This window comes from Lacerta agilis, chromosome 5 (genome assembly GCF_009819535.1).
Source record: "Lacerta agilis isolate rLacAgi1 chromosome 5, rLacAgi1.pri, whole genome shotgun sequence".
Taxonomy (NCBI): Eukaryota; Metazoa; Chordata; class Lepidosauria; order Squamata; family Lacertidae; genus Lacerta; species Lacerta agilis.
The window spans coordinates 34,879,106-34,891,343 of NC_046316.1; the positions used below are offsets into that span (position 1 = coordinate 34,879,106).

Below are 12,238 nucleotides of genomic sequence, written 5' to 3' on the forward strand. Positions count from 1 at the left end.
ACACCACAGCCACTCTCATGTAATGAGGCTTAAGAAATCTTCTTTTCTTACAAGTCATGGTTTTCAGTGTCTAATTCTAGGGATAAAGCTTGTGCTATGCTACACCCTAAATCACAATTGTCAGGTGATGCCCAGGGCTGTAAAATTTCCACACTCCTCCACACTGTGGTGTGGACCAGGGCAGAGTGGCCACAAGCTCTAATGCTTTGGATAATAAAGAATGTGGGCCCAGGGACCTACCTCATCAGCCAACCTGACAGCCAGATGGAATAAAGGAGGCCAGAGTTGCAGATGTGGCTACAGGCCATTTTGGATGGCCCAAGGAGAAACTGAGCAGTCGGGAAAGACTGAGAAAGAAAGCAGATATTAATATTGCACAGTTTGAAGTGACTGGAAGCGTAAGAACTGACTCCTATGGGAAGAAATCATGGTCCAGACCCATAAAAATCTTATTCAAACTTTTACTTCTTTGAAAACAGAACATAAGCAGCAAAGATACAACCCAAATATCCACACAATGTCATGTGCTGTCCAGCACAGGATCAGCACCTTAGAAACAAAGGATAGCTCCCAAAATAAAACTGTATCTCTTCTCCCCATTCCAGCCTGCCTTAGCCTGCCATGGCTATTCTTGGGGTGGGCCTCGGCAATGGCAGCCTCTCTCCCTCCTCGACTGCTCTCCAGAAACTGCTACGAGCTGCCCAAGGGAGGAGGTCAGATGATCCTTCTCAGCCACCGCCTCTCAGGACAAGTGCCAGCTCATCCTCCTCCCTGAGCTTGGTGGCGGTGGCACTGCCAGGGGGGGGGGGGATGGACATCCCAGGATCAAATCAGAAGCCAGGATGGCTTTCAGCTGATAAGTCCGCGATTATTTGCACAGAGCACAGAATGGAGCTCGATGGCTTTCATAATTCTGGGACTGTACCTGGAAAATAGGAGCAGTTGGAGGGTATGAGATGGGATTTGTGGTCCAGCAACTTCTGGAGGGCCAAAGGTTGCCCAGACCAGTTGTAGACAGATGTGCATGTCTCACACATGTGTGCAAGGTGGGTGAATTTTGAGCAGAACCCCCCCTTTTATGTAGCATTTTCAGGTTGCTAATTGTGCCTTACCTATTACTTAAGTTTCAAAAATGAAAATGTAACTTGTAACCTGTAGGCAGTTCCACAGCAGCCCCATGTGTCTTCTTGCATGATGAAGGATTAATAAATGTCCGAGAGTGTAAAATCACACGGTAGCTTTCATCTGGAGAGTCTTTAATTTCTTTCTCTGCTTCTGTAATAAATCAGTAACATGGTCACTGGCTACCCTCTCCGAGCAAAGGATTCTTCACACATTAAAGCACCAAGACCTTGTTGCATTCCTGTCTCTTTCCATAAGGCACAGCTCAAGCCTGCAGTCTGATTTTTATGAGCCAAAACAAACATTGTTATTCTCACCCCAACCCTCCAAGAAGGTTGGTTAGCTTAGAATATTAATACTGAAGTGCAATAAAATGCAGAAGGACATTTTTCTTATAGACAAATACAATTTAATTCTGAGAACAGAAAGTAGTTAAGGCTGGCGCAAAGGGCGGAGCAATCCTGAGGTTCATTACAAACAGTTTTTGAATTGTACATGCCTTGGGCCATTACTCATGAGAATAAGAAAGTGGATGTTTGACTATAGACAGAATACCAATTGCCTTACTATATCCGGTATGTGGGTGATGGGAGATTGTTCTTTTCCCCCCTATTAACATAGCATTTCATTATTTTGCCCCCTTCCCTAAAAGAGTCTGTTGTGTCACTGACTTTGGTAAACAAGTAAATTATTTTAAATGCAGTTTAAATCTGACAAAATGGTGACAATATCTTCTAAATAACATTTTCTTTGTAGTGTAGAAAGTGTTTAGGGAAGAGAAATTCACAAACTGATGTGTTGAAGCAATAAAGTGATAGATGGTCTCTGTGAACTTAGCACTATGTAGAAGTTGCTTGCTCTGAATGTGGACGGTCCTGTACGAGGGACCCAATCCACTGGGAAAGTAGCCTATGAAAGAAATGATTGACAAAGTCTTGAGATCTATTTCTGCAAATTTCTATGCAGTTTTGGAATTCATTTTGTATTTGTTTCTGATTCGTTTATGGAAAGCTTTCACCCTCTTAGGTATGGTTGGTGCTGACCTTTGTGGCCATTTTCTCCTCTGCAGTTAAAAAATATGCAAACGACAAGCATGCTGTTTTGTTTAGTTATATAAAAGGTAAAGGGACCCTTGACCATTAGGTCCAGTCGTGGACGACTCTGGGGTTGCGGCGCTCATCTTGCTTTATTGGCCGAGGGAGCCGGCGTACAGCTTCCGGGTCATGTGGCCAGCATGACTAAGCCGCTTCTGGCGAACAAGAGAAGTGCACGGAAATGCCATTTACCTTCCCGCCAGAGCGGTACCTATTTATCTACTTGCACTTTGACATGCTTTCAAACTGCTAGGTTGGCAGGAGCTGGGACCGAGCAATGGGAGCTCACTGCATCACAGGGATTCGAACCACCAACCTTCTGATCGGCAAGCCCAAGGCTCAGTGGTTTAGACCACAGCGCCACCTGCATCCCTAGTTGTATAGTTAATACCAAAAACAGAAACTGTAATCTTTTTATTGCCAACTTCTAGAGTTGGAGACATCTGTAAAATGCTTTTATAAGAGGTAAAAACTGGATCAACTTTGCAACTAATTAAAATCTCTTGGAGGTGATGCATGGGCCAGAAATATTGCAGCACTGCAGGAATCTGGGGTTCTCCTCTGTACTAGATTAATGTAAATGAACTGTTTTTCTATGTTGCTTTTAATACACAATATGGAAGGTATCCTTTTTATTAGGGTGTTCGGCTATGTTGCTTTTTAATACACAACATGGAAGATATCCTTTTTATTAGGGTGTTCGGCTATGTTGCTTTTTAATACACAACATGGAAGATATCCTTTTTATTAGGATGTTTATGCCAGGCTAACAGACAGTAAAAATTATCTGTATCATATACTGTTGTGGTATCCTACTAGGATGCAAGCCAATTAAATATTTGTTAAATCCAAACAGTTAGCATTGCTTCCCTTCTCCCTTGATTCTGATTACATGGCAGTGAAAAGAGATAGAGGTGGTGAAGTAGATTTTTATTTTATTTTAATCCTGAGCAAATAAATCAAAACATGCCAAAATGTGTCTTACAGGGAAAAGGCAGTCCTACAATTTCGTTCAGCGTTTGCTGGCAGTGTTTTGTTTAGGGAGGAATACATATTCAAACGCTAGTGTGATTGTTTATTTAAAATGTCTTAATGAGCTCTGGATAGTTGGGAGAAAACACAGAGTAATGAAAACATCACTGAAATGAAGGCTTTGATGACATCTTTTAGCTGACTGTCAAGAATATTTCAGTAGACGTGGCATTTTAGTTTTCTTCTCAGTTTAAGGCAGTAACACATTTTCCCCCAAGACCTGTCCACCCACTAGCAGAAAGCAAGAAGTAGCCTACCTAAAATAGCAATGGCATTATGGTTTCTATCATTTATCTTGATAGCTTAAACAACGTGACTGGGCCATAGCTTTCCCTCTCTTTCTTTTCCCCACTTACTGGTAGATCGCCTTTGTTCTTTAAGTCAGCTTTCAGTATTTCTTGTACGAACCGTGATGTCCTTTGCTACACCCATAATGCACTGGCATTATTTGAAAAAGTTCTGCCTCCAGATAACTCCTCTCCATGATACAGTCATACCTCAGTTCTTGAATGTTTTGGCTCCCGAACGCCACAAACCTGGAAGCGAACATCCGACTGGGCTCCCAATGGCTGCAGGAAGCCGCGCTTTGGTTTTGGATGTCAAATGGACTTCTGGAACGGATTCCATTTGGCTTCCAAAGTACGACTGTATTGGGGCGAAGGAATCCCTGCATGTTTGCCATGGGATCTCTGGCGTTGTGGAAAGCATTTCAGGGTGGATGCTCATTTGTTCACTGTAGAATATGGTGACCACTGATGTGATTTATCTAAGGAGTCCCGTCGGTGCAAGCCCTGTGAAAGGGCTTCCGGCTGAGCAGAGGGGCTTTCCACAGTCTCCTCTCCCCTTGTCTTCCAGTGCCCCTGAAATAGGCTTGGTGGGGGGAAATCAGGAGAACCTCTAAACAGGGTGAGGAGAGGAGTGACTGTTCCTTTTGGCAAGCTGCAGTGCTTGTGCTGATGGGGTATTCAGCTTAGCACAATATTGAACCCCACCCCTGTTAGAGATTTCAAAGTGCCTACGTGCAGAAAATCAGCTTATCACCTCTGTAGCAATTACCAGTTGGCAGAAAGCCAAGATCTGCTCTCTCTCCAGACCCTTAGCAACGACCTGTGATTGGTCAATGAGTTCCTAAAGAATGAGCTCTGTGTGAGAGGTGTTGGTTGGTTGTTAGTGGTGTACTGAAGGTTGAGAGAGAGAGACAGAGAGGAGAGATTTTATGTTTTGTTTCTTTTATTTGTAAAGTCTGTACATAGTAACTTATGGATACTAGTTGCTTCAATAAATACTGTATATAGTTATCCAAGTGAGTTGCTGAGTTCCTGCGTTGTGCTGTCCAGTTAATGCTCTACAGCCAGAAGCTTCCAGAAAACCTGCGGTTAACTCTGCTTTGTCCAGGACTACGTTATTTCCTGACACTAAATCTTAAGAACCCCATGTGCCCTACTATGTAGAGGACAGTCTTCTATCGGAGTGTCTCAATAACAAACCCTTCAAGTGTCCCAATTTTCCAGGGGCAGTCCCGGAATTACAAAAGCCATTCCAGTTTCTCATTTGATCCTAGAATGTTCCTATTTCCCTTGCCATTGCTGCTTCCACCGCCGAGCTCAGGATGAGCTGGAGCTTCTCCTGAGTAGTGGCAGCAAGAGAGCATCCCGTTGCCTTACCATGGCTGCTGCTGCTGCTGCCAGCCTCCTCATTGGGCTGCTGATAGCAGCGATTGGAGAGCAGGCAAGGAGAAAGAGAGGCTGCCGAGGGCCCAGCCCAGCTCACGCGCCAGCTCTGAGGGGCAGGCAGAGGACAGGACCATCCTAGGTGGGAAGAAAGGGGGAAGGGGGAACAGAGCGGAAAGCAAGGAGTCTTTTTGCAAGTCTACCAAAGAATAAAATAAAATAATATCGGAATTAAGGGTTTTTGTCAGGAGGTCATGTTTGCAGTGTCCCGTTGGTACAGTGGTGGCGGCACTCGCACTCTGCAGTCCCTCTTAACAGAATATGAAATGTTGTGTGGGCACTTTAGGGCATGCGTGTGGGCAGCACAGATTGAGCATATATGCTCTGTGAAAAGTATGCTGAGACTTGTCCTTTAATAGGTATAATAGGAGAATAATTACCAAAGGATATGAAAAGACTGCTTATGTATATGACGACAGCTGCGAGCATGCTTTACGCCCAGGGATGGAAGGAAGAGAAAACACCAACTAACGAAGAGTGGTTTATGAAGACGATGGAATGTGCTGAAATGGCAAAGATGACTGGAAGAATCAGACACCAAGAGGACAACAAATTTAATACAAAATGGAAAAAAATACATAGACTATATTAAAGAATGTTGCAAACGCTTAAAGATGTTAGCAGGATTTTTTTTATAACACTTGTAATCTGCAAAAACCAAAAGACTAAAAAATGGGATTAAATTAAAGTTAGATAAATGTAATCAAATGCGGTAAAGATAGAAAATGTACATTTTGAAAACCAGGTGTGTGTGTGTGTGTGTGTGTGTGGAGGAAGTCTGGGGGTTCAGAGAAGCCCAAGTTTGTATCAGTGTTATTTTGTTTCAATGGATGTTTGTAATGTTAAAAAATTAATAATAATAATAATAATAGACCTCTCCTCAAAAAAGTCTGACAACTAGACTGAAATTATGGCTTCTACACACACACAAATCTGACAAGAGGCCCGTTTCATTTTAACGGACAGGCTATCCACCCCCCCCCCCCGGTTGGCAATCATAATCCAAAGTGAGAATAAAATTGCCAGCAATACTTTCTCCTCTCTGTGCTCTACATGAAGTTATATTGGAAGGGGTGGTGGTAATATCCTCATTTGCTCAGGAGGAAGCAATCGCTGCAAGAGCAAATGGGAAGATAATAGAGCTTGTGGAAGGTGAGTCAGTAGCAGCAACAGCAGCTGGTGAACTCATGATTTGCCAAGAGCATCTGGCAAGGTGAAGCAAGCTTGAGTGTGCTTGGATGCATTTCCCAGCCATTTCTACTTAAGCTGGCATCTGGAGGACTGCATCTGCTCCTTTCTTCCAGGGCAGGTCTTTATTACATGTGTTTCCTCATTAAGAGGGTAATATGTGAATCGGATTTTTTTTAAAGGCATTGTAATAATGCATTCCTCAAGGAAAGACCCTGCAAATGTTTGAGGTTCAATACACCCCCCCCCCACAGGCAGTTTAGTTACAAACAGAGGTATTTGGGTCAAAATGTAGCAAGATCAACTTTCTTCTACCTTGACTGAAAGTGCAAAAAAAGCAGAAGGAGGCAAATGAGACTTCCCAAAACATAATACAGTATGCTCTCTGAGTGAAACATCTGCCATGTTTTTCTATGATGGAAGGGAAAACAGGTGTCAAATGCGTAGGGGAAAGCTGATTGTTTCTAAGCATGTGAAAGAGACAGAAACAAGCTTAAATAAGAGTTTTCATTTTATTATCAAAGTGTTCTGTAATCTAGTTCTTATACTGCAATTTGCAGAAGTCATATTTTACCATTCAAGGTAAACAACATGGTTTGGATGAATAGTGTACCAGAGCCCAAACTAGACATGACATTTGTCATGTTGCCTGCTTTTCTACAGCTCATTATTTATTTTATGAATAGCTGGTGCACTTGGGGCTGGTGAGTTTCCCTCCTATAGGGTGAGGGGTCCTAGTTGGGATTGTGATGGGGCAAAGAGTTAAAACAGAGATAGCTAACCAATGGCCCTCTATTTGTTGCTGAACTACAAATCCCATCATCCTCTGACAGAAGAACATAAGAGACTGTCCCAGAATAAACTTAATTTACATTCATCTTACCTGGCAATTAAGAGTAGTTCAGAAATCCAGTGAACTTTGTGACACTTAAGTAAAAAAGTAAAGGGTAAAGGGACCCCTGAAAATTAAGTCCAGTCACTTAAGTACTTTGTTTCAAATACTGATCATCTTAAGAAAGACTAGTATACTTAAAAAGATTTGAAAGCCAAGGGTTTTTGTTTTTTTAAAGAAACACACACATTGATCTGCCACTTGAACATTTCAGTATGTTATCTAACTTTGCCAGACGTTACAGTGTGCCCTAGACATTTTTGGTTTTGCTTTTGTTTTCTCATTAGACCTAAGATTCTTGTCATGTCTTGCCTAATATCTGACAAGCCTGGCATTTTCTTGGTTATCCCCCCCCCCCCAATGAAAACATAACTCGACAATGAGTGAACATAACATACATTGTTGTCAACAGAAATAATGCACCGTCCTAGTCCGGTACACTTTAACAGAAAAGGATTTGACACTTGCGAACTTTCCTCGCATTTCAGTCACCCAAGCTGGACTCCCAAATTAGTTTGAGGCTGCAACAAGATGTTATCTTGGCAAATGCATTTCTCCAAACTCACATTTGCCAAGGTAACACATTTACTGAACTGAGAGAGCACATTATGTTGTCCACTGAGAACAATGACTGTTCTTTGGTTGAGTTTTCTTGCTTTAATTGTAAAAAAGGGGTCCAAGAATAAGGATACCATTAGGTTTGTCAGATGTTATTAGATAAGACATGACTGTCAGGATTTTCATTCTCTCCCATGCTGCAGAGTGTGTGACTACTAGATCACATGCTCTGTGTGTTCCATTCTTTGGAAGCATGAGAACGGAAGGAATTGTGCGCCACTTCCGTCTTCTTTTGTTCTTTGTTCTGTTCTGTTGTTGCTCTCTCTCAGAGGAGAAGAGAAACGCCATGATGGCACTGTTCTTTATTTCGATCCTGTAAATAAACCACTAAACCCAGATGCCACAAATCCTCAGTCTTGGCTTCTACTGACTGCTGCTTACTACATGCATGCATTTTCAGATGCATGTCGTGCTTGGAACTCCGGAGGAGGACTGGTGGCGGGAGAAGGCCGTCTCCCACCGAGAAGCACCAACAGTGACAACACTCTTAGGCCCATTGGAGGACCAGTTAACACAAAACCACTGCCATGTAGTGGTGAATTTTGAAGTGAAGGAGCTAACCACGAAAGCCCCCATAATCACAGCCCCCACAGAGTCCAATAATGTGTCGAGCCATTATTTATTCACTCCCTTCCCAAACAGCAATACTACATAGGATAACAACCAATGTATTAGGATCAGAACAACGTCATTCTATGTGTAGTTTCCTTGGGAGTAGGTTCCACTGAATGCAACAGTGCTCACATAGGTTCGACTCATAAAACACATTGAGCTTTAATGAAAGGTCTTCAGCTAGCTGAAATGCAACCTATAACTTTTCGTTAGAAAGAGCCCATCATCTTGCAAAGAAGTGTTTCCATTGAAACTACTGGCCTGAAGTTGGAACCCTATCAAAGAAAAGGAAAGAAATATCCAGGCTGTGCTTGTTTATATTCCTCATTCCCTTGTGGTGTAGTGGTTAAGAGTGGTAGACTCGTAATCTGGGGAACCGGGTTCACGTCTCTGCTCCTCCACATGCAGCTGCTGGGCGACCTTGGGCTAGTCACACTTCTTTGAAGTCTCTTAGCCCCATTCACCTCACAGAGTGTTTGTTGTGGAGGAAGAAGGGAAAGGAGAATGTTAGTCGCTTTGAGACACCTTCAGGTAGTGATAAAGCGGGATATCAAATCCAAACTCTTCTTCTCTGGGCACCTCCAGACTATTACCATTTTGTGGGAGGTTTGTGCAGTTAGTGGATTAAAGCACTCTTTTGTCCTAGCAGAACAAGCCCACTTAAAAAGAAAGAAAGAAATGGACTTTGTGTGGTTAGGAAAATGACGTGGAAATGAATTCAGCGTGAATGCTCCTTGCCATATAGCTGCTTTGTAAAACAAACCAGAATGCATGCTTAATAAATACAAGAACTGTGAAAGCAGATCAGGACCAATGCTCAATATATAGGAGCCCCAGATCAATTTTTGCACCTACTGACTCTTCCCCCTCACCCACCATTTCCCCCCTCAAGTCAGGCTTAGTTCAGTCTGGCCCTGCTATAGCCTGTTTATTTGATTGTTTCAAAGAAACAAAGATGTCATGCCATGACATGCTTGACAAAGAGGATTTGGGCAGATTTCTCAGTATTACAGAAACTGCAGTATTTCACCTTTCCTGCCTCTGGAGTTTTGGTCAAATTGGCGGTGATATGTCACCTGTTCCTCTCTAGGTCAAAAAGCCACAAAGCAGTCCATGGAAAGGTCCTTTTATTAAGTATACCTAAGAGCAAAATGTCACAGACAGTTACTAGCTATGCTACATTCACTGCGCTCTAAGGAAGTCTGTGCATCAGCTTGCAAGTTTAAACTTTCTGTGTATGGAATGTATGAGTGTCAGTTTTTTAAACAACTCATTCTCTGCTTCTGTCCTCGTTCATTGCCCCACCAAGGATGCGTTTGAAGTACTGGCTGAAAACTATGAGTTCAGAGAAGATGAAGGGCATTGCCTTGCATTTAGAAGAGCTGCTTCTGTGTTGAAATTTCTTCCTTTTGCTGTCGTTAGAGTAAGTGATGTTGAAGGATTGCCTTGGATGGGAGAACAAGTCAAAGGGATCATAGAGGTAAGTTATAATGCCTTTTAAAAAAAACCAAATACATTATCTTTTTAGTGTTTTGACGTTAGCAGAATTGTTGAATGAAGGTAAAAAACAATTAAAGAACATATATTGTGGGATGAATAATAACCCAATTAAATGAAGACTACAAATGCTAGACAATGCATATAGCGTTAACTTGATTCTGACCAAGGTAAGCCTCCTAGAGTAAAAAATACATAGGAGACTTAGTTTGGTCAGAATTGAGTATACACTTCCAGAGTTAATGCCCAAGCTTTTTAGATTTGTCTACCCATGTCCTATCTGGAACTAAAGGGGGGACATTGTTTGTCAGCTGTAGAATATATTAGCATTATTTTCAGCTCTCCTGACCTCACGACTTAAACTGCAGCCTTCAGGGGTGCCAACTTGGCCCCACAACAGTGCAGCCCTGGCACTGAAATTTGTGGGTGCTTGGCCCCTTCATGGGGAATTTTGTGGGTGCTTGGGCACCCAGGGCCCAGGGAGTTGACATCTACGGCAGCCTTCATCTTAAAACAGAACTGCCAAGCTTTCAGAAGTTGAGGGTGGTAAGTTTGCAAACATGACCTCATCGGACTTTATTCTCCTATAAACAAACCCTATTAAAAACTTTCCTACAACAAAGATCTGTATGCATCTCATATATACAGGATATAATAGAAGATGGGGAAAGTCCTCGAGTGAATGCCGTGTTAAACAGTGAAAACTATAGATCAATAAAAGTAAGTCTATTTTGCTCTTTTCTTTTTCTTTGCACATAGAATTGATCTTCTAGCTTGCCCCCTTAATATGTTGCCTTCCATCCCACTCAATGTGCACAGTCACTTGGTTTCAGACATGAAGGGAAACCTTATTATTTCAGTCAATGGCTCAAATGAGAAAATGACTGCTTAAGTGTACATGTTCTGTCTGTTGAAACAAATGAAATAGCTTTTACAGGCAAGGGAGCATCACATGTCTATTAAAGTTCTCAAACCTGTAAGAATTACTTAGATGGAAACTATAAGAAAACAAATACTAAATGTTAATTTAGATTTAAATTATTATTATTATTATTTTTAAAATATTTCCAGTATTTCAGTGCCGCCTTTCAGGGCCAAAGTTATTCCGAGGTGACTGACATACAAAGTTAATATATAAAATATGTTACATTGAATGCTCAAGGTCTGGTGAATTTTGACATTTACACATGAATCCTGGCATCAAAGAAAAATTTTATGACTGTCCAAATTATATATGTCAACTGAGCAACATTTTCTCTCTTCACACATAGAGGTTAGTTGGATTTGGGGGAAATGGATATTAAGAAGAAACTGAGTATAATTTTGAGGTGGGTTTTTTTAAAAATTAAAAAAGCCCTCAGAACAATTACACCACACTTAATTTCCTCATGATTGTGAACAGTTTGTGGGGTGGTAATACAGCTGTGAAAAAAATGAGACACACACGTAACAGAATTTCATTCTGCAAATAGTTTACTACAACCAGAAACTGCAAGTAGCATTGCATAGCTTGACATCAGAAGAACAAAAGGAGCAAAAAGATAGAAAGGAAAATACTTGGATCAGAGAAAAAAGAGAAACAAACAAGCACTAGCCAACTCACAAGACAGGTTGCAGCCCCACCTACTGTTGGGAAGGAACAAAATATGTTCATAGACAGTATACATTGATCAGTAGGTTTTTTTGTTTACATTTTCTGACCAGGAACTCAGAGAGCCAGTGTGGTGTAGTGGTTAAGAGCTGTAGACTCGTAATCTGGTGAACCGGGTTCGTGTCTCCGCTCCTCCACATGCAGCTGCTGGGTGACCTTGGGCTAGTCACACTTCTTTCAAGTCTCTCATCCCCACTCACCTCACACAGTGTCTGTTGTAGGGGAGGAAGGGAAAGGAGAATGTTAGCCGCTTTGAGACTCCTTCGGGTAGTGATAAAGTGGGATATCAAATCCAAACTCCTCCTCCTCCTCCTCCTCTTCTTCTTTTTCTTCTTCTTCCCAAACATACCTTTGGGGACCCATTTCTTAATTTTTAAATCATCTATCTATATGATGGTAGTACTGCAACTGAGACTCACTTTAGTCTCACTAAATAATAATAATAATAATAATAATAATAATAATAATAATAATAATAATAGCTATCACTAAATAATAGGTCCCAAACCATGAACTGAAGACCAATGATCTGAATCTCTTTGCATGTTGTAACTTCTTCTGCATCCCTTTTCAATGGTATGTGTACCATTCTTCTGTAAATTCCAGAGCACATCTGCAATCTTTTCTTCAGATGGACAATACTGAATGTCAACAATTTCTTGTTGATGCCTGCTAAACCTTTTCGGATTCTTGATTGTGCTTGAACACTCATATTGGTTCAGGTCTATCCAGTCTTAAATTTAATCTAAATGGCTTCCTGATGTACTTTTGCACCTGCCACATATTATTCTTCCATTGAGGA

At 41.6% G+C, this 12,238-nt stretch overlaps 1 protein-coding gene across 1 annotated transcript in view; it reads left to right on the forward strand.

Annotated features, from left to right (window-relative positions):
• The window catches only part of DNTT (DNA nucleotidylexotransferase), a 100,067-nt gene that overhangs the window by 19,424 nt on the left and 68,405 nt on the right, over positions 1-12,238 (forward strand). The window contains exons 4-5 of the mRNA XM_033148094.1: positions 9,598-9,768; positions 10,434-10,505. Coding sequence (XP_033003985.1) covers positions 9,598-9,768; positions 10,434-10,505 — 243 coding nt within the window. The remainder of the gene's footprint in view (positions 1-9,597; positions 9,769-10,433; positions 10,506-12,238) is intronic.